The 26849-nt window shown below is 38.4% G+C and overlaps 1 protein-coding gene across 2 annotated transcripts in view; it reads left to right on the top strand.

Annotated features, from left to right (window-relative positions):
- Positions 1–482: 482 nt before the first annotated feature.
- Positions 483–26849, top strand: part of LOC122408755 (uncharacterized) — a 36113-nt gene continuing 9746 nt past the window's right edge. Inside the window, exons 1-2 of one of the 2 annotated variants that reach the window (XM_043415771.1) lie at positions 483–1331; positions 15281–15404. In XM_043415771.1, the coding sequence (XP_043271706.1) occupies positions 1206–1331; positions 15281–15404 (250 nt within the window). In that variant the 5' untranslated portion in view covers positions 483–1205. The remainder of the gene's footprint in view (positions 1332–15280; positions 15405–26849) is intronic. The other variant, XM_043415760.1, reaches the window with a different exon arrangement.

Here is a 26849-nt window from a genome sequence, read left to right as displayed (position 1 = left end):
TACACGAAATTTTTGATTGTATTTTTTTATATCCACTAAACAGATTCCGAGAATAATGCACGACGAAAAATCCGATTTTGGTGGGTCGCGTGAAAGTGCGATTTGCTCTATTCCAATACGCTTTCGGAGATCTAATCACATGAGATAAAAGCGTTTCAACTTTGATAATTATGAAGACTTTCCCCACTCACATTCTAATATACAATGCCCATTCGTCGTAACAAGACACCCCGTGTGTAAATTATTCGCTGTCTCTTTCGCCCGTTTCTCTCTCTCCGAACGCGAAAAGCGACCCAAGACGTTCACGCGGTATGTCCACCATTTTATATATAAACTGAGTGCACGCGTGGGAGCGAGAGAGACGCGGTGCAGTGGGCATTGGCTGGTGGGGCCCTCTCAAGTCCATCGGGTTTCTGCTTTTCTCCTGTAGAGCCTTTTACCTCTAGCCTATAGAAGAAGGGAGGAGAGAACAGCTCGATTCTCGATCGCGCCGCAGGCAGGCCGCGCAGTGTTTAGTCTTCGCTCAGTTGCGTCCTCGATCGTTCGCGAGTGTGTTCTCGTCGTTCAATAACGGATTTTCGTACCCTCGGCGCTAATTTCGACAGATTTAAATCCCGTGGGTGCGTGTGCGCGCGGATGTGTCAATGTGTGTGAGTGTGTGTCCCGCGGGTGATAAGTGCTGAGCTCTTGGAGAACGAACCAGATCGAAATCTATAAAAAAAATTATAAAAAAAAGACCAATGTACGCGGTGTAATGAGTTCGTTTCCAATTAATTACATCGCAACGTGTGACCGACCACGGGTAGATCGAGCGCCAACGTCTTAACCGGACACAGAGAACACACGTGACCTCATTGTTTTTGTAGTTATTCCCATTCGAATTTGTCACATGCACGATTGAGCACAGTTTATCGAACGGCTGATTTATTTTGAAGAAAATATAGCGATTTAGAGTGTTACGACAATCGATCGTAGCGGAACCGTCGAAAATACGATAACACAGGGTCATTCGTAATAATCGAAGATTCACTTGTGCACGATACGGATGCTGCAATCGTCCTACCTTAACTTCCTCGTCTCTGTGAGGTTCGTCGGAACTCGTGAAATTTCAAGTTCCCCGAAAGGCTGAAAATAATAATAAACAAAAACAAACGTAGTTCGTTTTTTTTCTATTAACGAAATCCTGTCGAGGAACTAAATCCAGAATGCCTTGTTCCGCGGTCACGCTGTCCCTAGCGACCATAACCGGCATTATCGCCACGGCGTTATTGTCGATCGCCTTCGGGACGGACAATTGGCTCTACACGGAGGTGAAACGTGCCCAAATACAGGTTTGTCTTTATTTATCTTTTCAAAATTGCTTACTTTTAAAAACTCATTATCTCTAGTGGAATTATTGCCGCGATTAAAATACTCGAGCTCTCCGATCTCGGAGCCCCTTTTCCGCGTCTTTCGAACGACGAATTCGATTCGAAGAAAATTCAGACAGAATCGATTCGAATCTTCTCCCAGAAACAGAGCATCCTTAGAGCTCTGAACGAAATTAAAAAAACCACTGATATCCGTCTTGCTGAAGAAAATTGCTCGCTTCCTGCGCAAAGTTGTGTATATAAACGCGCTGAGTACTTCGCGAGCTTGTGTACATAGATACAAGTATTTAAACCCGTATATAAATGCTCGGTGTACTCCTCACTCTACCTGCCTTAAATATATACGTATATACATTATTAACACGCGATAAAGTGTACAGGAAACTTGCCCGGTGTTGAGATCCCCTCGAGAGGGTTCGGTCGCGTCCTTGCCCCTACCGTGTGGGTGAACGCCCTCTGGTGCGGAGGTGGCGCACTATTTAATATCTAAAAAAAAACTAATGAAAACCGTGTTATGTGTGGTGATCGGTGGGAACAAAGGAATGAAAGAGCGTCACTTTGAGAGCCGGAACTTTTCTTTCACACCGAAAATGACAGTTTCAAGAAATTTCGCCATCTTCGCCAAAACATTTCTCGGCCAGACTGCAGCCCGGAATTCCTGAGGCAGCCGATGAAGGTCACGACACCAATAACCTCACTTTTAATTCATTTAGAAAAAAAACGGATAAACTCAGTCGATCGTTCGTTTTATGATTTTATTTTCAAACAAATTCGTTTTCTTCCGTTTTCGACGGTCCGGATTCTTTCGAAGGACCGATCGCGAATCCTCGCCGCATGACACGCTTGTGCTATATACACAGGTGTAACGCAACGAGCGATTCGAACGATCGGCATTCTTCGCCGCGCCCATTTTAGCGCGTTGACTCAACGAGTTTCGAGTTTAAAGTGTGTCCCAGTCTTGCCGATCGGTAGCGCTGCACGCAGCCCGGACGGAGCCCAGAGATGGCGCTTTCGTCGACACACACGTATCGCTGTTTTCGATGAACGTATACGTATATTATATTATACGCAAGCACGTATATAGATATAGATTAGTATGAAATATCACTAACAGCGAACACGATCGCACGGTCTCGGCTCGGCCACTCCAACGGTACAAAACCGACGAGACGGTGCGTTTATGGGAATCGAAGCGAAGTGGAAAGAGAACAAACCGAGAAAACACTTGCAAGATTTCTCAACGAACTCATGCGCGCGCACGGACTCATAATTCACAGAAAATCAAACATCGAGGCTTGGCGTACACAGTTTTTTTCTTTTAATTCAATTTTTTTTTTTTTTTTTTTTTTTTTTCAAATATGTCATTTTTCGAAGAGCTCTCTGCGATCGTTGGTTCACATTTTAGTGTCGGAGAGAAAAACCGGGAATCGTCGATTGCGAGCGATCTCGCGCAGGCAGGATCTTTCGAAACTTATTCTCTCTCGGAGCGGCAGCGCAAAAATTCAAACGCAGATGTTTCACCGTATGAAAAAAAGAGAGAGAAATAAATTAAATCGGCTGATTACCCAAGACGCAATTGTCGTAAGACTTTCCTTCTTATTTATATACGACGCGTGTGGGGGGGCTTACTGAAAAATGGAAATGAGCAATCCTCGTGAACACAATTCATCCCGAGTCGCGTGCGTGAGCCGTCTGAAGCAAACATCTAATTGCTTCTCTGTGTTGTTTTGTTTTATTTTTTTTTGTTTTCGTCCTGAATTTGTGGATAATGCTGATCTCGCGAGTCCGAATAATGCTCGGATAACATCTGCTCAAAATAGAGCTGATTCTCTCACGTAATTGTACGGGGTCACTGGAGCAAAACGGGAACTTGAAAAATTGCGGAACTTTTTTTTTCTCGTTTTTTTTTTATTTTATTTTTCAGAAATGAAAAAATGCAATTCTAGCAAAACTTTTTCTTGCTTTTCCGCATTTAATTATTTTTCGAAAATTCCTTTTTCTATGTATTTTCCACTTTTGATTCTTTTCCCAGAATTTCTTTGTCTTCCTTCCTTTTTTTGTACTTTTGTACAACGCGCTCTAACTACTTCTTGAAAAAAGTGGTTCGATTGAAATTGCAGTAAAAAAGTGTCCAAATTCTCGTGAAGCATCCCGTTTTCTGCAGAATATTTTTTTTTTCGTTTTTTTTTTTGCGTCTTCCCTCGTTTTTATCCGAAAATCGATGTTTTCGGGAACGAAGAATGAAAAATTCGTAAAAGTCGATCAAGATGGGAGAGTCGGGAGGTGCCACGAAAGAGCGCCTTTCCGCCAGAACGTCGTACAGTTATGTTACGTGTGTATATCGCAACCGATACATTCTACATTCCCAGCAAGGATCCCACGAGATGGTGTTGGCGATTATCTTGCCCCGCAAAACTCGAGACCCCCTACTTAATTCGTGTTGTATGCTGGGCGTGCTAAAAGCTCACACGTAAAGGGGAAACTCTCGAGGAAGCTCGTTTACGTCGCTCAGTGTTCACGAACTCGGGGTTCGCGTGCACGAGGAAATGACGTAGATGGGTGAATATTCGCTATCCAAGATTACGCGATGATATTTTTGGTAGGCAAAAATGAGCGCGTACTGGATAGATTTGTAAAATTTCGACGCTAGTTACCGTGTAGTTTAGCAGCAAATTAATTATTGAATATCGACTTTTCTCTGACACTTGTCACTCCGGCATATGAAAGCCGTACACACATGAAAAGTTATTGAATTTTTTCGTTAGTTATATCCAAGATTTCGCAAAAAAAATCGATCGTTGTATTTCGTGGATATTCAAGAATACACGAGTATTTTGGTTTTTAAAGCTTACCATTGAAAATCGGCTGAAATATGAAAAAATATTTGATGAGAAATCATTCGGATTACACGACAAATGGATCAGTGACGTTTGACAACGCTGCATTCAATATACGTTCGCACGTGACGTCAGTTCGACCTTTTGGTCATATTTTGTCGTTCGTTAGCTTCGCCACGTTTTTTTGTAAATTTTTACAAAACGACGATTTTTATCCCGGTAAACTTTTTGATCGTTCATTTTTTCATTTTCCTCCACGGCAATACTACTTTGGACAGTAAACTCACTTCATAACCTATAAAATTTGTAAACAAAAGTGACAGCGTGACATCAACAGCAGCGGCAGCTGCTGCACCACGCTAGTCAAAATGAACTCTTGAAACGTTATTTTAATAATGAAATTGTATAAAAATGTTGGTTCTTTACCAATTATATTTATAGAATAATAAAATTATTGTTTTCAAGCAAGTTTCGTCTTATGAAATTTTCGGAAAATATAGTTGCTGCAAATATCACGTAGCCGTCATCCATCAACCTTTTAACCGCGCGCAAGGAATACCGAGGGATTTTGCCTCGGAAAAAATGAGGAGCGCGAACACGAGCGCGCAGGGGTTTTGGGGAATCGCGCAGCTCGCCAGGGCGCCTGCGTAGAAACAAAACTCTTTCGGTGCTTCTCTGCGCCGCGTTGCGCTCGGCCGCCGTAAGATGTCTTTAAAAACTGTTTTTACTTTTTTCGTTTCTTCTCACACTCCAACACCCCCCTTCGAGAGCAGGCTGATCTGAGCGTGGAAATATGGAACTTCCGTTAGAACATTTTCAGGAGGCATCAAACTCTTCGTTATTCGAGGAATTCGATGGGTTTTTCTTACTGAAAATCCCGACGATTCGGAACACTGGGACGACGAGACTCTCGCCAAGGATTTAAAATTTCAGCGGATTTCACAACCGCTTTTTGACAGACTCTCAAGATTCGCTTGTCATCGCTTCGTCGTCCCTTAGTCCGGGACGCGATGGCGGATGCGGCAGAAATCAGTCGTGGGCCTCGTGACACGTGTCGCTTGTAACAAAACGACTTTAATGCGTGGGACCAAATTGTATTGTGACGAACTTGTGTCCCGTCGTCCGAAAATGGTGACGCGATTGTTGGATCGAATTCTCGAATGAATTTCGTTGTGAAATTAATGTCAAAATAGTGGAAGTAGTCGAAGGGATTTTGAGGAAAATAATTATCGAGCTTTTCAAAAAATTTGATGCAAACGAAAACAATGAAAATTATAAAAATATTCAGTTTATGTTAAAACGTTAAAACTGCGTTGCTCAATGCTTCGAATGTGCAGCTGCGGCCAGTTTGGGAATGAAGTTTCACCGGTTTCGAGCCAAAGAAGTCAGGACAAGTGCGCTCGAGGAGTGTTCAAACGTCGGGAGAAGAAAACCCGCAATCGTGCCGCCGTACATTTCGAGTGATTCTCATTAATCAGAATTTTTGAATTTATTCTCGCTCCATTCACCGGAAATAGCTTACAAAAAATCTCAGTTTACGGCTCTCAGAATTGAATGTTACGATAAAACTCGATTGAAACGAACTCGATGATTCGAGACGGAAAATTCAACGGTATGCACACTCTTTATGGAAAAGTCGAAGAACGCGCGATCAGCATTCGCCGTGACAAGTTTTAGTTCTAAACCCGGTTACAGGAGAGAGTGGGCTTGATGCATGGCGTCGTTCTCCTTGTGACTGCTTTGTGATAAATCATGCACGCTATCGTCGTAGAATATTTTTCCTCGGAGCCGCGTTCCTCTCGGTGAACGTGCTACTTGCCATGACAGCGGGGCAAGCGGGGTAGTGGAAATTTTTTTCAGTTTTTTTCGTACTTAAAATTTTGAATATTATTCGAAAGATGACAGAAAACATAAATTCTTTTATAATTTCTTCCTCTTTTTAATATGTCCAACGAAATGATCGAAAAAAACTCTCCAATAATTTCAGTAATTCTCCTATTTTGTTCCCTGTCAAATTTGCGATTCGTAGTTTTTCAAGCTGCACCAACGATTCGTGAAATAAAAAATTGGTGAATTACAAACGTCTTTTTCGTTCATTTCGTTGGACTCCAACGTTGGAAACTTCAGTGTCGTTTTTTAATTTGCTTTTCCAATATTCATTTTTTTCAAATATTTTTTTCTCTTATATTCTTTTGTGCGATGCACCTTGACTGATTCTTGAAAGAAGCAGAGCTCTGGGATTGTAATTGAAGCAGAGGGAAGAAAATTCCCAAATTTTCGAGGATTTGGCCCAGTTTTGATGTGTTTTTATTTGAAAATTGATAAAAGTTGTAATTTTCATGGTGTTGAAGAGCTAATCAGCGCTTTGTTTAGCCCCGGTTTCGCCTATTTTCCATACGCGCGTTAAGGTAACTCCTGTACTGCATGCCAGTCAAATGAGTGCTAAATTTTCAAAACGCTTTTAGACCAAGTTTAACGTACCGACTAAATGTATTGTTAGTGGATTTCTATTACAGCATATCTCATTAAGATGTAAAAATATTAAAAACGCTAGTTTTGCAAAAGCATCAACTGATAAATGCAAATTTCCACGCTGACACATTTTCACTGGTATTTTTCAAAGAATAATCTGCGTTTTTTCATCGATTTTATTGCAACAAGTCTCATTTTGTTCGTCAACCGGTCCTCTATGAATCCACCATGTAGTTGTTTTTTCAACTCGATCGTTTCACTGTTACAGCCAATTGTTCATTAAGGGAAAGAACTTTTTCATTCATAATTTCTCTCAGGAATGAGTTCAAAGGAAAATCTACGTGGTGAATTCGTAGAGGATCAGTTGAGAAACAAAATGAGACTTGGTGCAATAAAATTGGTTAAAAAATAGAGATGATTCTTTGAAAAATAGCTGTGAAAATGTGTCATCATGGAAATTTGCATCTATCAGTTGACAGTTTTGTAAAATTATCATTTTAAATATTTTTTTACGTTAATAAAATATGCTTGAATACATATCTACTAACAATAAGTTTAATCGGTACGTTGAACTTGGTCTAAAAGCGTTTTGAAAATTTAGCACTAATTTGACTAGCATGCAGTACAGGAGTTACCTTAAGAGTATGGATCAGTCGACTAACCTCACTTGGAATTTTTGAAATTGAAATTCTCTGACACGGATTGACCGATTAAAAAAAGGCTCTGTCAGCCTACGCAGAACGATGGCAAAAATCGACTGACAGAGCCTTTTATTAATCAGTCAAACTGTGTCAAAGAGTTTTGATTTCGAAATTTGCAGCTATCTCTCTCGCACTCACGATTGCGATATACCGACTGATCCATCCTCTTAAGAACGTTTTAGACTTTAGACGAATGCGCGCGTTATCTGCGAGTGTGCGTGCTGGCTGAGCGGATGGAGCTGAAAGTGCCAAAAGTGGCCACCGAGAGCAGCGACGTCACACGAGTTAGTGCATGAAACGAATATAATGGATGGTAATCGTGGCATTGTTTCTATGCAAGAGCGCACTCGTGTGGGATTGTAAAAGTATGAACAATGCTGTCAGAATCCGAAGGAAGGAGTCGCAACGTGTGTGGAGAAGAGAGAAAAATCTTTGACTGTGCCGAGGTTAATGGAATCGTTGAAATCCGGGGAGCGACGATTCCTCCTCGATCGTTCTTCGTCCTCGATCGAATTCCTACCTCGACTTCCATCGCAGGGCCCACACTCGTGCCAAAATGGTGATCTGAAAAAGAAACTTTGCCCGACTTGCGCATGACCCTCGAAAAACAGGTCGGCTCGCCGGAACTGCTTCAACCTCGACGATCTCCTAATGACAGAAAAGTACTGTCAAAATCTCCTTTCGTTGAATATTTCATGCTCTGAAAGCTTAATCTTATGCACTTATGCTCTACCTGTGGCGTCTCAATGACAGTTCAACGACTCCTTCTGTACCGCGATCTACTTTATTGGAATGTGAGCAAAAATAATCCATCAGCATAGTAATAAAACTTGATATTGAACAATACACATGAGAGCGTGCTCGCAGTCCTATAAGTTTGTTTATAAAACGAATATGCGGATCAAGAACAGAGGTCGTCACACAAGACCATTTGTCATTGGAGTTGGAGTCACTTTTTTGACCACTGCAACGTTCAGTTAACGATGTATGGTACAAAGGTCTAAATAATCAGAAATTCATCAAATTTGGTGATAATGTTCTTCAACATCAAGTGCGAAAACACAATTTTTTTCAAAATTTTTTTCTGCTCAGTTATCGAGTAATTACGCATTAAAGCAATTTCTTATGGCCGGAATGTATACCTATATATATGGAAAGGCTATGCTTATACACGTGAACTTTAGTGATCAATTACTCGATAACTGTACAGAAGAAAAATCTGAAAAAATTTGTATTGTCAAATTTGGCACTAAAAAGAATATGTTCACCAAATTTTATAAAATTCTGATCATTTTGAAATTTTTTATGTTTTTAGTATGGTTTAGCTCGATAGATTTCTTAGAGTAAAGTTCATTGAATAAAATATATGATAATTGCTGCGCTTAAACTTTGTGCCATTTGTTTCGAAACCTGCTTCCACATAATCCAATATACTTTACGCTAACTAAAACAATTACAGACAAACAAAAATGTATTGACCAAAAAATTGTAACAAAAAAAAAACTGTCGTTGTACTTGGCGTTTTATTCAACTTTTGAATTCGTACAGGTAAATCAGATAATGTGAGCTAGAAATGAAAATTCGACGTGTACAACGGCGAAATGTTTTTTGTTTCAATTTTTTGGTTAATAAATCTCTTTTGTTTGTCATTTTTTTTCTTCATATTTTTGTGATTTTAGGTTTTTTGGTCGCACTTTGTTTTCGTAATGTTTTGTGTTTGTATTTTCTGTGATGGTAATTTTTTGCGTCCAATTTTTCCTCTCTTGTTATTATTTTTGTTCGTAACACGATGTGCCCTCTGCAAATTCTGTATTTTTTTGACAACATTTCGTTTCTTGAATTCTAAGTATTACAACCATTGATTTCCATGATTTTACAGATCATTGTCCAAAGGGCATAAATGTACTTGTTTCTAGTTTTTTTTTATACCATTCATGCTCTTTTTTTTAACTTAAGTATCGGTGCAGGTTGAAGAGCGATGAATTGCAAATTCGACCCGGAACGAAATTGGAAAATTACTGGAATTATTGGAGGCTTTTTTCCATAATTTCATTGGACTCCAACGTTGCAAACTTTAGTGTCATAAAAAATCCGTAACTTTCGTAGTACCCCGATGTGCTTCGATCTCCCCTGCTTAGCCGGAGACTTGTTTTAGTGTTAAGTTCACGGGAATTTAATGAAAATCGAAAATTCCAACCTTAAGAGTTGAAATGTTAAAATATGCAAGAAATATACAGCGTGCATCTATTCCTGGAATTATTATAGAATCTACCGTCCAGTTGTCGAGAAAATAATTAACGAAAATCACATTTTTCGGCTCTCGTGGCAGGCACACTTCCTTTGCGACGATTTGGATTTCATGAAATAGGATCCTCCCAACTTTGAAGAGCCAAAATCGAGAATAAGAAAATAGAGTGTTTTTACATATCAATGATGGCTCGAGAAAGCCTCGTTACCGGTGAAAATCACTTGGGAATGGAAAAAGAAAAACACTTATTTGAGGTGAACGAGTAACAATGACACAACAGTGGAAGGTTTGACAACACGACGAGCCAGCTGGTTTAAAATATAGATATGCATACTCGTATAAATAGAAAATGGCTGTTGTCATATTTTGCTTGACGATTTTACTACGAAAGTATTTAAACCGCTATCATTGTATTAAAAATTGATGAATCTCAGCAAATAAGTTGGACATAATTTTAATGATTGAGAGAATAAATTTTCATCGTTTCTTTGATCATGGAAAGAGCAAAAAAGTTCAGTTGCTTTTTTGAATCACAAGTAGCGCACGATCTTTCTTAAGCAGCAAGCAACAAACAGGGCGACGATTATGTTGGGGCCACCTTGTACATGTAGCGAGCAGCTAGTGGCGAAAGAACGACGTGAAAGCAGTTGAAACGGTCTTTGAGCGGGGGGGGGGGGGGGGGGGGGGAAGAGCAAAACGATGAGCACGAACTCTCTTTTTTTCGATCCGTTTTCCCGGGTGGTCTAATATTCGATTTATTCATTCTTCGGTATAACCGTGCGATAATCTTCCTACGTATGAATAGTCTTTACTTCCAGAAAACGCGCAGCCTCAACGCGCTTTAATCGCGATATCTTACAACGTAAATGAATGAATAATGTAACCAATTCAGGGATTAAATCGACTCAGTACTCGGCTCGAAGGGTCTCGCATTCCGGTGCCCTTTCTCTCGTCTCTTAATTTCGAGTTTCAATATTAATATCCCCTATTTTTACTATTTTGACGAGAACTTTTGGACGATCTGTGCCAGCAATATGGATTCGCATCGCATTCGTCAAAAACAATGTACAATGTACGATTGTCAGGGTGACGCTGAAGGTTGCAACGTTCGAATCCAACAAAATGATCTGAAAAAAGCCTCCAATAGTTCTTCGTGAAATAAAAAATTGGTGAATTACAAATGTTTTTTTCGTTCAATTCGTTGGACTCGAACGTTGGAAATTTCAACGTCGTTGTCAGGAATTGACGTCCAGTGGGATCGTGTTTTGCACGAAAACGAGTTTTTCGAGTGGAAAACTGTTGTCGAGTCAACTCTGGCAAGAAAGAAGGTGTTTGGAGATCTTTTCTAGAAATTCCTTTGCAAGGAATTCGTCGTATCGATAAAACAATTTTTTTGTGAGTTTGTAGCTTAACGTTGTTGCTTGAAATTTTCGAGTCGAATAGATGTTTATAAAAATGTTTCTATTTGTCGATGAATACACTGAGAGAAAAAATTATTGAATTTGAGAGCATGCATTTACTTATTAAATCAAAGTATTGTTTCGATTATTTATTTGTTGAACCAAGCGAATCACTGTTGATTTAAAAACATATTTTCATGGATCTACTACTTCATTATATTAAACTCTTATTTAATAATATCAAATTAGATGCATGATAGATTTGATTAAATTTTTTTTTGTTTCGATTAATTACATTTATCGCATCAAAAACATTAGATTATTTGAATCTACAAAACGACTTCAATACGAAATTGCTTTTTTCGAAAAAATTATTTTCTTCCAATGAATTCATCATTATTTTGTTTCTAAAAATATTTTTATTAAAATAATTAATCTAATTGCTACTATTAAATAAGAGTTCAATATAACGAAGTGATAGATCCGTGAAAATATGCTTTCAAATTAACAGTGATTGACATTGTTCAACAAATAAATAATCGAAATAATACTTTTCGCAACTTGTATAATTCCTTTTTCAGTTTATATCTAACAATGTCGCGGTAGTCTAGTGGATAGCGTGCGTACTTGGAAAGATGTAGGTAGGTAGATCGGTATCGAATCCCCATGCAGGTAGGAATTTTTCTTCGATTAAAATGGTTTCAGAGATGTACCATAAACTGTGATGACGATTACGGGGAGTGAAAAATAATTTTGCAATTGATAACATAATATAGTTAAAATACATAAACAATGGTTCATAAAAAGAATAAGTGCTTCCTTCGGAAACATGCATGTTTTGAATCATAAAATGTGTTATCGATTCAAACTGCATATTACATATAATAGATAAAAAAATTGTTAGATTAAAGCAACTACTGTTATTGAAACAGAAATTTATGAAATTGACTGAAATGAATGAACCAAGTAAATATATGAGGGAACCAATCTAATATGTTTTGGCGAATAATGAAATAAATGATTTTTTCGCTTCAAAACTACCTTTTATTGGTTCTAGTTATTTTTTCTCTCAGTGTATTTCCTGAATGTACTGTTTCAAGGAAAACTGACCTTACCAAACTCATTTTGGAGAAATTAAATGTCGAAGTTGAGTTAAATATTATTCATTGCATCGCTCGAATGGGACGAAGTCCTTGACTTCACACGTTTTTGCCCATATCACTCTCATTAATGAAGAAATTCATTTGAAAAACGACACTTCGCGGATCGGGGGACGATATATAGAATAATTTGACTGAAACGAACAGACAGCTTACCCACTCAAAAGACAAGAAATCACCGAAAATATGTGACAATGCTGAAGTTTGCAACGTTGGAGTCCAACGAAATGAGGGAAAAAACATTTTTAATTAACCAATTTTTTATTTCAAAAAGTATCAGTGCAGGTTGAAAAACTACGAATTGGAAATTCGACAGGAAACGAAATTGGAAAATTACTGAAATTTTTGGAGAATTTTTTTAGATCGTTTCGTTGAACTCCAACGTTGCAAACTTCAGCCTCATAATATGTGTGACTGTTTAACGATCGCGGCAACAAGTAACGCACGTACACAGAGGCGCAGGGCTCACTGCATCCAAGCCAACAGTTGAGTGAGTGCGAAGAAATTACGCAACGTTGCCAAACTTTGTCCTTATTTCAACGCAATTTTAAATAGCCAAGAATAAATGTTCTATCAAAACCTTAAGTGATTAAAATAAACGTATTTATGAATAAGAATTAATATTATTATTGACAGACTTGAAAATTTTCGCATTGTTCATCCGAATGAATAGTAATCATTCAGTATCTATAAACTGGCATTGCTGACGTCACTCATCAATGTATATTAGCATAGGAGCTTCGTCTCTCGCTCCCACCTTCTAAAAAGATTTAGCAACAACCTTAAGGTCGTCTGCTTTCGATTGAGATTCGCTGAGGATCGTTGGGCAGGTAATTGGAGCCTGAAATTTCGAGTGGGATCTGCAAGATGAGGACTGCGTTATTCCCTTTTTCTCTCTCGATGCACGCATTATCCACGATTCACGATTGATTGATCTTTCGTTGTACGAAGCGAGCAGGGGGGGATCGTGTGGGTATATAATTATGTAGACTGTGGACGAGGAGAGATTCGAGTAGTGTATAAGATTGTCTCCCTGGAATAACCTTGAAGGACACACCGAGCAGCTCCGCAAGCGTTGAAATTCCTTGGACTCGACGCGCTTGGTTCGATCGATCGACGTGCTCGTGTGCTCACACAAGCAATGCTCGCCACGTACCTAACGATCAGATTCGTAATCTCTTCGCGCTCGTTCGATCTTAAATATCCTCGTACGATTATCTTACAATCCGATGTAATCGAGGGAGGCATACGTATTTACTAATAATAGAAGTGACACTCTACGAGAGATTGGTCGAAAGCTATTTTTTTCCTATCACCGTATCGATTAGATTCTCCGAATTTATTCTTTTTATCCAAACGTGCAGATTTTCAATATTCTTTTTTTCGACAATCACAATATTTTTTAAGGCTATGGATCAGTCGACTAACCTCACTTGGAATTTTCGAAATCTAAATTCTTTGACGCAGTTTGACCGATTAAAAAAGGCTCTGTCAGCCTCCGCAGGACGATGGCAAAAATCGGCTGACGGAGTCTTTTTTAATCTGTCAAACTGTGTCAAAGGATTTCGATTTCGAAGATTCCAAGTGAGTTTAGTCGATTAATGCGGACTCGAGGATTATGAAAACTGTAAATTTTCGAAATATTGTACAGAAAAAAAATGGCGACGATTTGAAGAAGAGAATCACAATTTTTGTGGATTTCTCGCGAGAAAATTTTTTATAAAAGAAAAACAAAAAAAAAAAAGTTATCAAAAAACTGCTACGTCAAGGTGAAAATGTACGTTTTCCCTACAAAATGCAATTTGAATCGAGTTGCTGGGATAAAAATTTAGCTGTCAACGCCGATTCAAGGAGTGTTATTTTCAACGCTCCGCTCCATTGTACAAAAATATAGCATTTAAAAAATATAAAAAAAAAAACTTTTTCCAATGCTTCTGAGAATCGGAAGTAAAAACATAAATTCCTGATTTTTCAATCGAAAGACTCGGGTAATCGCACGTTCTGCGTTCGCATGTAACGGATGAGTAACGAACTCCGATGTATAACGAAAGGAAAGTTTAAACATATTCGTTATTCGTCGAGAGTTACATCACAAAGCTTTCTTTGAGGCAACGATTGTTACCGCCGCTTCTTAATTGCGAGGAGAGTCCTCAGACCGTTTTTCTTCGCGTGCTTTCAACTTATTTTCCAATGCAATCGTCTTTCTTCACTACGAATAATTCGACAGCTACAATACGGTTCGATGCGCACTCAGCTACGTCACGGTTCAATAAACACATTCGTCGGATGAATATTTCTTCGAGAGTAGAAACAGTCAAATAGTATAATTCATAAATTCACTAGAATTTCAACGTTTTTTCCTTACGACAAAGGCACTTGGATACAAATTTTGAGATATTTATATTTTAGGCAAAAAGAAAAACAATTGTGGAAACACGTTTTTCGGTGGGAAACAATTGCATTTATTCAACGCAAAGTTACGTTGAGACACGCTTTGAAAAAAAACGAGCCGAAATGCGTGAAAACATGAAGACGAACTAAAATCATGAACTGCAGCTTGAGAAACGAAATGAGAACGAAATTGGAGAATCACTGGAATTGTTGGAGACATTTTATACATAATTTCGTTGGACTCCAAAGCTTCAACTTCATTTCAGAAATCATATTTTGTGGCAAAGTGGCAACGTTGTGGAGCTCGAGCACCCAAATACTTTCAAAGCGAGCCCTCATTTTCATTCAACCATTAAAAAGTAAAAGTCGATAAAAAAAAGTGCGATCACGAACAACCTTAACATGTTTCATCATCTTTTTGACTTTTGAAAATCCACAACGAGATTCTGAACATAAGGAGTTTAGGATTGGCCCATTTTTTCAGACCTCCAAACCCTAAAAATAGCTTTTAGCTAACTATATTGCTTGACATCTCGTCCAGTGCAACGTAAACGTGTACGGTATTGTATCCATGCACCGTTAGCACGTACAAAATGATTAGCCACATGCTACGAAATCGTGGCGTGGCCAGGCTTCTTTCAGACGTATTATTCTCCATTCTCTTTTCATTTAATGCATTTCCTCTCTATATTTTGTTGCAGCAATATGCGGCGAAGCATCCGGAGCAGAGTCATTTGGTGGAGCAAATGAATGCCAAGTATTATTATTACACGAGAACTCAAGGATTGTTCAGGATATGTTACCCGAAGGAGCGACCGCCGACCGGTAATACAACTTTTTTCAAATTCTTTATTCCCAGTATTTTATAATATCGTTACGAGCAAAGTTTCTGGCTGAATTTAAGCGATTGAAACTGGCTCTGATTTCGTTGATGTCGATTGTGTTTTGCACGATATCGAATTATCGTTTAATCTTCGTAACATCAGTGGGTTATTACAAAACACGTGAAACGTCGATCTTCAAGCTATTTTACGAAGCCTCAACATCCTCGAACGTCAAAGTCACTAACTTTAACTGGAATTAAATTTTTTTATTTTTTTTTTATTTTTTTATTTTCGCATTTCCCATCATTGTAAACCAAAAGCCAAGAATTTCCCAGCTTCTACAAATTCCTCTTTCGAGTGATTCTCTGTATTCGTCACGAAAACGTCATTGCCGAGGAATGTGGTTGCCGGTCCCGCTCGCATTTTCGCATTTACAAGCGAACAGAGTTTCTCCGTATTCGATGGCGTTAAAGTAATTCAACCGTTCGATAAAGTACGGTGAAGGTCTTACGGGGCAAAATTTTGAATTAGTTCACTTACAATTTTGAGTTTTTAACATAGAATCCTATGGGAGAACTCACAATAATATTTAAAAAAAAAAAAAAGAAAAAAAAACAAATAAACATCAAAAATGTGTGCGAAAATCCGACCCATTTTTTGATGCAATTAAAAAATGAATAATTAATATCTCTTCAACGCGTTGAGCTACGGAGTTCGAAGAGATCGCAATCGAAAGAAAAGAAAAAACTAAAAAATACGTCAACTTACAATATTCTCTGAAATACTATAATTAATTAATTATTAAAGAAACAAATTTTGAAATTTTTCGAAAACAATTGGAAACGCAATCGCTCCGGTAAAGGGAAGAAAATTTATCACAGATTCCGCCCCTTTAAAAAAAAAGCATTTTGCGGGGCTTTTAAGAAAGAAAACATGTGAAAAAACTTTAGTTTTTGACGCGTCGAAAACGGATTTCAGTCTTTACGTTGAACTGCTGGCAACAGCTGATTGAACTTCGGGCAAATTCGGGAATCGCGGGAATTTCATCAAATTTATTTTCGAGACTGATTCACGTGCTTCGCTTTTTTTCAATACGCACCGATATAAACTTTCTTTCAGGTTCTGTGTATTTTAAGTGTCGCCGGTACCGACTCAATCATTAGCTAATCAAGCCGAAGTATAAATTTGACCTTTTATGATATTTTTAAAGCATTTTATTACATTCTTATGATAAAAATATTCTCAATCTAAGTTTTTATTTATTTTATTAATAATTTAGACTTGAATTTTTTTGTTTTTTATTCTCAATATTATAAATGACAATCTGTTCCGTGGGGACCATTCAATAATTGTGCTGTACGATTGAATTTGTTGATTTTTCCTTTATAATTTAGACTGGATAGCCCACTGGTTATCCATCTAGCGATGATTGCACTTGCGTTCGATGATCGATTATTATTATTATTATTATTATTATTATTATTATTATTATTATTATTTCACGTTATTCGTTTGCTTAATTTATCAGATCGAGAGACTTTGTACGTTTCAGTCTTCTTATTTCATTGGTTCGATCGAGAAGTTTGCGAGCCAGTGCGTTTGGATGTTTTTGGAATTTTTGTGTGTATCTTCTGCTGTGCTCCTGGATGGTTGATTTGACATATGGTGTTTTGAGGTCATTGCGTAGAGTTTTATTGCTCACATGGTACGGCGCATTTGCGATTATTCTTAGAGCTTTTGATTGGAAGACTTGAAATTATCAACATACAGTAGTTGCAAACTCGACTAGTCATAGAACGGCCGAACTATACTTTAATAAAACTGGACACAGTAAGAAATTTACGGGAAGGCCATCTCCTGAGAAAATTCAAATGAAAATTTGGCTTTACCAACGAATGACGCGCGAAGGATTATTCTGAAATGAGAGGAGAGGATGCGAGCGAAGTTTGCCTGACGTCATATCTGTAATGCTCAATGGGAGTGTTGAAATGACATTGAAGTATCACGTCACGGGAACCCGCAACCGGGATGGAAAGTATCCCATGCGTTGGTCCAGCAGATGGACCATCGGCGTCTCCAATTTCATCCAAATCCGTTGAACGGTTGACGCGTCATTGAGTAACAAAGTCAAAGCGCCCCAACAGACTTTCGAATTTCGAAATTCGGATTTTATCTCGGAGCCTCTTCGCTCAAAGCTCCAGGAAAATCTTCGAAATTCCTCATCGCGGATGGAAACCCATCATCAGCAGAACGAAAGCCCTTTCTCCGTTGACAAAAGAAAAATTAATGAAAAATTCAACAACTGACATCCGCGACTGTGCGAATTCGACCGAAGCCTTTGTACCTGGCGATCTTCGAGGTCAGTGACCCTTCGGATTTCATTTGAGAAATAATAACACGCCGGAGGTCAATGGTGCGTCGGATACTCACGCCGAGCGAATAACTGTAAAAATCATTATCCACGATCCTCACCGCGCCGGGTAACCCCTCGATTCGTATGCGCTCGATATCAGTCGAGGTTGAGGAGCGACTGAGAGTTCGATAAATCGAGGTTACCAGGCGCTTAGATAAAACCAATCAAAATCCACGAGTCGTGGACTAACGATTGATCGCGCGCACGCGCAACTTGCCCGAGACTTTCTACCCGGGGAATCTGTAATGTCGCTGGGGTTATTCGAGGAGAGCGAGCACGTAATAGGTTGAGAGTTTAACCGGCCGCTGGGACCTCTGCATACACCGTTTACTCGTTTTCTAACGAAATAAATAACCCTGCATCCTACGGGGTGTCCCGAGTCTGACCCTCGGCACAAATTTTCTCAAATTTTGTGTAGTTTTCGATTTTTCAAATCCGAGAAGCCCCACGCTCAAACGGCGTTGCTTTCAATTCGACAAATTCAGCTCTTTGTTCGTCACAAAAAACCAAATTCTGCACAGCTTTTCTAGCGACGTTCAGGACCAAGTGATGAGGGACACGAATCCCTAAGAATTAAGGTAACTCCTTTACTGCATGCTAGTCAAATGAGTGCTAAATTTTCAAAACGCTTTTAGACCAAGTTTAACGTACCGATTAAATGTATTGTTAGTGGATTTGTATTACAGCATATCTTATTAACATGTAAAAATATTAAAAACGCTAGTTTTGCAAAAGCATCAACTGATAAATGCAAATTTCCACGCTGACACCATTTCACTGGTATTTTTCAAAGAATTATCTGCGTTTTTTCATCGATTTTATTGCAACGAGTCTCATTTTGTTCGTCAACCGGTCCTCTATGAATCCACCATGTAGTTGTTTTTTCAACTCGATCGTTTCACTGTTGCAGCCAATTGTTCATTAAGGGAAAGAACTTTTTCATTCATAATTTCTCTCAGGAATGAGTTTAAAGGAAAATCTACGTGGTGAGTTCGTAGAGGATCAGTTGAGGAACAAAATGAGACTTGGTGGAATAAAATTGTTTAAAAAATAGAGATGATTCTTTGAAAAATAGCTGTGAAAATGTGTCATCATGGAAATTTGCATCTATCAGTTGACAGTTTTGTAAAACTATCATTTTAAATATTTTTTCACGTTTATAAAATATGCTTGAATACACATCTACTAACAATAAGTTTAATCGGTACGTTGAACTTGGTATAAAAGCGTTTTGAAAATTTAGCACTCATTTGACTAGCATGCAGTACAGGAGTTACCTTAACGACGCTGAAGTTTGCAACGTTCGAGTCAAACGAAATGATCTGAAAAAGCCTCCAATGATTCCAGTAATTCTCCAATTTCGTCCCCGCCAAATTAGCAATTCGCAGTTCTCCACCTGCACCTCCGTGAAATAAAAAATTCCTGAACTTCAAATGTTTTTACCGTTCGAGTTCAAGTTCTGGAACGTTCCCGTGCATTATTTTCACGATCCCCCTTGAAGTTTGATCCAAATTTCCAAAATTAGCTTCGCCCCCGGAGTTCCGGTGGGAAAATAACTTTTTCGCAAAAGTTATTCGACCGCTCGTCGTATCGTCGACCGACATCGAGCCTGCCCCATACTGTCAGGAGCATCTACAAAAAAAATGATAAAATCCATGAAGTTTCGTTCCCCATAATTTCTCAATCATCGACGAATCGTCACGCGGAAGCAAACACAGAAATTCCGTGATTTTCCAGTCCAAACGAATGACTCAAAGATGCGAGTTCGTACCTGGCGATGACCGAGGGACTCGCGACACCCTGTAGGCGGCGAAAGAGAGAGATTGTAACACAGTAGAAAGAAAGAACAACGAAGATGGAAGTGGAACAGAGAGAGACAGGAAAAAGGACTAGACGGGGGGGGGGGGGGCGGTCTGGAAACGTATAAAGAAAGAAGGAAGAGGAGGATGAGATAGAAAAAGAAAGAGAAAAGCATACCGGTCTGCGATGATCGTGTATCGTAGAGAAACGAGCCAGCGATGCGTCGACGAGGAAAAGTAGGCAAAGTCGATAAACGTTCACACACTGAGGATAAACTCTGACAGCGCTCCTTCTACAGCATCAAAGTGCTTGTTTCAACGATTTTAAAGACAAAGTGTGCGCGGCCCGCGCACGACAAACTCTCAACGAGCGTTTACCTTGTTCATTTAATCATTCCTCATTGTGGTGTACGCGACACAATGTATAATTACGAGAATTTCACAAGAATCTCTATTCGGCTCATTTGGTCTAATGTCATTTGCACGTTTTCAGTAACGACCGCGTTGGCCGGAGTCTCTGCCCTCGGCGATATTATTTTGTTGCAGGAATCGATTATTTTTGGTTAAAAATTTTTTTTCGAGTGCTTAAAAAATTTGTTTTTCAGCATAGCTAAATTTCGTAGTGAGCACATTTTTTATGGAGAAAACTTCGAGTGGATTTCCAGGGGGCAGCCAAAATATTGGTATTTCGAGAGTGTTCTTCGATTTTCTTCTTTTTTATTCGATTAGAATTTCCTGTTTTCTGGAGTTGCGATTTACGTCGTAAGGGGATTGCTCTTTATGGCAATTCCGGGGATCTCATTATTCATGCGAATCGTGAAGGAAAACATTGAGTAAGATCGGAATATGAATAACAGCACTCGTATCATCATTTTATTTTTACGATTAATGTGCGAACTTCTTATTTTAATTGGGGGAAGAAAAAACTTTGTATTTCAGGATGGAATGTTCAACGAGCACTACCGTTGTTCAATTTACAGCGCATATATGTGCGGACGGACATGTAGACGCATAGGGGAGACCGGGGCAGAACGAGCTACTTGAAAAATTCATAAAAATGTTTATACGTTCCTTAAATTTTTTATACTTTTCCCAAAACGACGAAAGAAATGTGATTTCTACGAAATTCCTGATTTTTCGATTTATTTTCCCAAAAATAAAACAAAAGAATATAATTATTTTAAAGTTCCTTATTTTTTTCTATATTTTTCGAAAAATGAATTTCTTGAAATGGTTCCTCCATTTAAGGGGTCTACCCTAATTAGACGAGCGGAAAGAAAACTATTTTCATAATTGACGGGAATGTTCGTATATCTTGAATAGTCCTTAACAGTCCTTAAATAGTGCACGTTCTGTATTCATTGCCAGTGTCTTATTCCTCCTGGCAAAGTTTTTCAAATTGCCACGCGAGCGAAAGCTCGTAAATTATAAACATGGATATAAAAAAAGTGGTCTCTAAGAAATGCACACTTAAAATACACAAGAAAATGTTTTTATATTTATTTTACTCAGTTTTCGTACAGAAAAATCTTTATAAAATTTTAGTATAATTACTTTGAAATATACTTTCAAAAAATGTAATTAAAAAAAATCAACTTTTTGAAAATTCTAATTAAGGTAGACCCCTTAAAACATTTTTCGGATATTTATTTATTTTTTTTTCTAAATCTCTTTTCACTCACTCCGTTTCCCATATATTTATAAAAATGCACCTTGTTGACTGCTTTTTGGAAAGTAGTCGGGGTGCATGGAACTGAAATGGCAGTAAAAAAAACTCCATAAATTTGCAAGAGGATTTTTATTCAAAAATAGTAAAAAAATTCTCTCAAACTTTTGCACTGAGAAGAAAAAAGTTGATTCAACAGCAATTGACGTTACTGGAAGAGTTTTCTTCACCTTCCTGCCCTGTTTTCCGACAGAATGAATCTGCAGTTTGATCAAAAACTATTTTGTTCGTTTAATCATGTTTAACCTCGTGGTGTGATCATGTGCTTCATTGGGCACTCCGTAACGTCACATTTCGTTGTTTCCATGACTTTTTTTCATACTGTGAAAAGTGCGCTATTTCGTTGGGTACTCCGTCTTGCCCCGAGCCCCCTTCTCTCTCGTTATACATAAATGAAATGTCTCTACCGTTATCACGAATGGAAATGACTTAATTGATGTAGCGGATTTTCTACACGCTCAGCGAACCAGTTGAGGAACGCCCTTTTGTCGCAAACTCGTAGCATCTAAATAATAATAACGTTTCTTTAAAATGCTTTGCAATTATTACGTTTCGCTTGATAAATATACAGTTGGCTTAAATGTTGATAATTATGAAAAAATAAAAATAAATATAAAGAAAAATCGTCTCGAGACAATGCGATATTATAAGAGAAACAGAAAGAAGAATCGAGTTTGCTTTCCCATGCTTTCCACCGTCGAGGGATCCTTCGCCGCGTCAATAAATAATCGACATTCGATCCGGTGTGAGAACGAAAGAGGAGCGTCGTTGGCATGCCTGAAACTCTGCCATCGTGAACTCGATCGGGGTGTATATACGCAACAGAAAAACGGCCAGCAGGAAGTTTCGAATTCCATCGCCTTCCTCGTAGGCGTCTTCTGTTTATGCACATTTAAGCCTCGAATCGGCGAGCGCTTTTCTCTTCTTTTACCTTGCGGGCTCGTACAATTTTGCAAATTGCTATGAATCGATTTTTTTCGTGGGACTAAACCGCTGATTTTGGAATTGATTTCGTAGATTCTAAACTCTGGAGAAATAAAGTTATGGAAATTTGTTGGGTCGTTTGTCAAGGTTTCATTCGAAATTCATAACTTCTTTTTGACTTCTTCTTTTTGTTGAAGCTACTTGCACTTTTTACAATGTTCCCGTATATCAAGGTTTATTGTCCGTGCAACGAAACGGTAGGACTTACTTTCCGAACCTGATTTTAACATCAATGTACCAAAGTGGACGAATAATGAACAAAAAGTTCCATACTTTATTAATTATTCTTGCAAACTGATTTCTGTCTTCCAGATAATAAATGAAAAAGTATTTGATAAAAAAATGGAAAATAAATTTACGAATAAAAATGAAATAAATAGTGATTTGTTACGAGAATTAACAAAGGATAACGAAAAGCGAGATCAATGGAAAATCCACGTGAAAGTGGCAGAGTTCACTCTTTCAACATCTTTTTCGTAATAAATGGGAATAAAAATGATTGCTGGTAGCATAAATTTCTCGTCAGTTTCGTCTCAGCAGACGATTAATTCCCTCACTCGATCTGTGCTTATCCACAAACTGTATTTTCAACGATAATTGGAGCCTGATTATCAGTAATTGAGCTGATTGATGAACATTTCATCTCCATTTATATATTTTCTTTATTAATTGAGACGAAGGAACGCGTGTCATTGAATAAAATCGACTTGATATCCAGTTTTCTAATTCAGCTCTCCTTTTCATGGACTTTCTCAAATTTGACGTGAATCATTGGGCACAGGAAGGAACTCGTGTTGCTGCTAGCGAACTAAAAGTCTGCTCGGTTAAATAAAATGTGGCTTTTTCTCAATCGAAAATAGCAAGTTGCGACAATCTCGACGAACCAGTCAGGGACGTTGAGAATCTCCATTATTTAAATATTTCGTCGAAATAAAAACTCGCAACGATTTTCAGCTTCTCATTAGACTGGCCAATGTTGGCAGGAGCAGAAGCGACATCAGGAACGAAGAAACTCAGCAACCTTTGAATATCCAGCCAGAAAACTCAGTATACCGTTCCGTGACCGAGACTTCCTTATCTGTTTCGGCATAGCGGCATAGCTTCCGCGTCAAAACGTGTTCACTTCCGGCCAGGAGAGTCTCGCAACTAAAATCTTATGAATAATGATCGTTTTTCATTCGTCAAACGTAATACAGAACCGTTACTCAAACTATCTTTTGAGCTTGTGTCAGAGCTGGAGCTCCGAGTCGAATTTGAGCAACAAAATAAGTGTGGCGTCCCCAGCGATGGCCACTTCGGCCGAGCTCGTGCTTGCAAAACGAAAATGTCAAAGGTCGAGTCAGCCTGACGATTTTCACGGGAATAACGAACTTGAGAAACGGGAGCGCCGATTCGACACCGTCCGACAGAGAATTTTCGATACGACGACGGATAAATTCGGTCCAGTCGACGTCGAGCCAACCGTTGGAGCACGTTTCGCAAGATCTTCGTCTCCAATCCAGTTTCCACGAAACCAGTAAACTCGAAAAAATCTTCAAAAATTCAAAGCAATGCAAATTCGTCGTAGCTTGTTTACAGGGTGTGCGAAAACCTGCGACCAAAATCCTTCTACTTCGAGGAAGAAAGTTTTCAATCTTTCCTATTCGCGTGCACCATTTTAGGCTCGGTAAATGACCATCTCGTCGAGGGTGCATTCCGGGTAGAAGTTAATAGAAAGTTTGAAGGGTGGGGTTCAATATGTCGAATAACTAAATAGTAGAACGGTCGATATTTCGAAATTTTAAAAGTTGCGATATCAGCTTGGAGAAAAATAAATAATTCGAAATTCTTATTCCCGATCGACTATTCAGCAGATTGCGTGTTTAATCAAAAATTCCTTTGAATTCGTATTTACCCGAAAATATATATTTCAATAGTTTTCATTTCGAATGCAATTTTAACAGACCATCCGAATGTCAAAAGTTCATATTTTCGAATACAAAATGCGGAGAGTAATTGTCAAAATGGCGATGTTTAAAATTGAAGATCACCGGTCTGAGTAAGTGAGTGAGTGAGACGCGTGTATTTGGAGCTCTCCACTGAATTTCTTTATTTTGATCGATCGACTTTCTAACGTTTCTCTATTTTGACTCTTCGACTTTTTGGTGGTTCAGTATTTCAACCTCATTAATATTTGGTCTTTCGTTATTATATTTTCAAAATTGTGAATTTTCACAGTATCGCTGACTGTAGTAATTTATGAATCGAAGGAGTGATAGTCGAATTTTCGAAAAATCAATATTTTAGTCATCGTCCTATGGGCGATTGTTACATTCTATTTTCTATGTAAACGTGCTTCGAACCTTGCAGTTTCTGCTTCATTTATTTTCGGCATTCAAAGCTCTAGTCGAATCTACCTGTCTCCATATTATCATTCGAAGTTTATAAACTCGAGATTTTAGCTGTTCGAAATTTCAGTCATTCCAACATTTGATCCCCACCCAGTTTGAAGAATTCCACGATCATTTTAGCCACAGATCACATTGGTCGAGAGTTTTGGGACACCGTGTACGTAGGCCGTCGTTGCTTGTGAGCCGGAGCCCAAGATCATTGACTTTCTTCATGTAACTGTATATTCTGGCACACGAGAGCGAGCACGAAGACGAAGAGAGCGAATACACGATTGTGCTTTGTCTCATAAATTCATATTTTTATAACGCATGAGTATGTACACGAGCGTCCGAGTAGATACGACATCCGGAAGAGGAATTGCAGGACCTCGCGACTCGTTCGTTCGTGACGTGACTCGGACATGAGCCTGAAAAATGAAAGACCTTGCGAGATTAAATGGGCGAAAAGACGAAGACGAAATGAGAAGATTCTGATTAGGCGATCGAGTCACACCTACGATGCTCAAGTTTGCAGCGTTCGAGTCCAACGAAACGGAGGGAAAAAACATTTGTGATTCGCCAATTTTTTATTTCGCGAAGCAGCGGTGCAGGTTGAAAAACTTTGCAAATTCGGCAGGGAACGAAATTGGAGGTGAAATAATTCAAGTTTTTTTCCATCATCTCGTTGGACTCCAACGTTGAAAACTTCAGAGTCGTGTCACACCTCTGGATTGTGAGGTAATAGTCATCGGGGCTGTAAAACCCACCCCACACACTTTGGTGGACGATAAATAGTTAAAAAACTGTAAAGAATAAAATAAAAATATTACAGTGTATTTTCAAGAAACGACCATGACGATATTATTTTATTCGTACAATTTTAAATACACAAAAAAATGTTGAGAAAAGAATGGAGAAAAAATGACTTTTTTTTACAAAACATGACGTGGAAATCGTATTTTTCAATTTAAAAAAATCAAAACGTTTTGTAAACCTGAAATATATCATGCTTCCAAGTGGAAATCGTTGAATTTGCGACCGTTACAAAAAATATAATTATTTTAACTTTATTTTCAAATTAAATCTGAATTGTGGGTTTCTTCAGAAAAAATGAAACGCACATTTTTTCATATTTTATCATATTATTACATAAATATCGTGTTAAAAATGTTGATTATGTTTGAGGAAACTTGCGGACATTCGAAAGTATTCCTAGCATCTAATTCGAGTCAAAAAATCTTCAATTTGACTCACTAAAAAGCGTCAAACTGTTATTAGTGTTAAATCGACCTTAATTATTTGAAATTCGTCTTGAATCGCCAGCGAAATTTCCGTGGGAAATAGTCTCCGGACCATTATAATTAGGAGCCCCAAAATTCCCGGTGTATTCGAGGCTATCAATTATTTTCATGATTAAGAAAATTGGTCGCTCATCAGAGGCTTGAAAATCGATCGAGTTCGTTGAAGCTTCACCCATTACCGGTGCATATTATCAGTGCTGAGTACATTATAAACGAGGCTCTGTAACGAATCATGCGGTACAATAGCGCAGGACGCATTCTGGGTCACGTTCCTCTCGAGCTGTTGATGCATAAATACATATCCATTCGCATACCTTAAAACTCTTGGATACTCGTCTCTATCGGACTCCTGGAGACTGCTTTACACGTACCGACGTCTCCACACCTTGGTATGCAGGGGAGACGGGGGCAAAACGGGATGCCTGAGGAAATATTATACTTTGCAGAAGCTTGAGAAGCTTCGTTCGTCGATTTGTACGCTGAAAGGGCGAGAAACGCTGTTTGGGAAATGAAAAATTTTTCTATTGTTTTTTTTTCCACTGCTGTTTCAATCCAATGCACTTTGACCAATTTATTGAGAAGCAGTTGAGTCAGCATTGGATAAAAGTGGGAAAAAAGAGATGTGAAAAAAAATGAAAATTTTGAAATGATGAAAAAAACGTAAAAATTACTTTTTTTTTAATATTTTGAAAAACACAAAAAAATTGAAAGAATGAGAACAAAAATTTCGTAATTTTTGAAGTTTTGCGTCTTACCAAGTTTCCTGAGAAGCGGTTGGGGGTCGGCATTGGATAAAAGTGAGAAAAAAGGAATTTGCAATAAAATGGAAATTGTCAAATGATAAAAAGAAAGTA

This window comes from Venturia canescens, chromosome 1 (assembly GCF_019457755.1).
Source record: "Venturia canescens isolate UGA chromosome 1, ASM1945775v1, whole genome shotgun sequence".
Taxonomy (NCBI): Eukaryota; Metazoa; Arthropoda; class Insecta; order Hymenoptera; family Ichneumonidae; genus Venturia; species Venturia canescens.
Note: the sequence above shows the minus strand (reverse complement) of the source record. Positions and strands in the feature narration are given on the sequence as shown.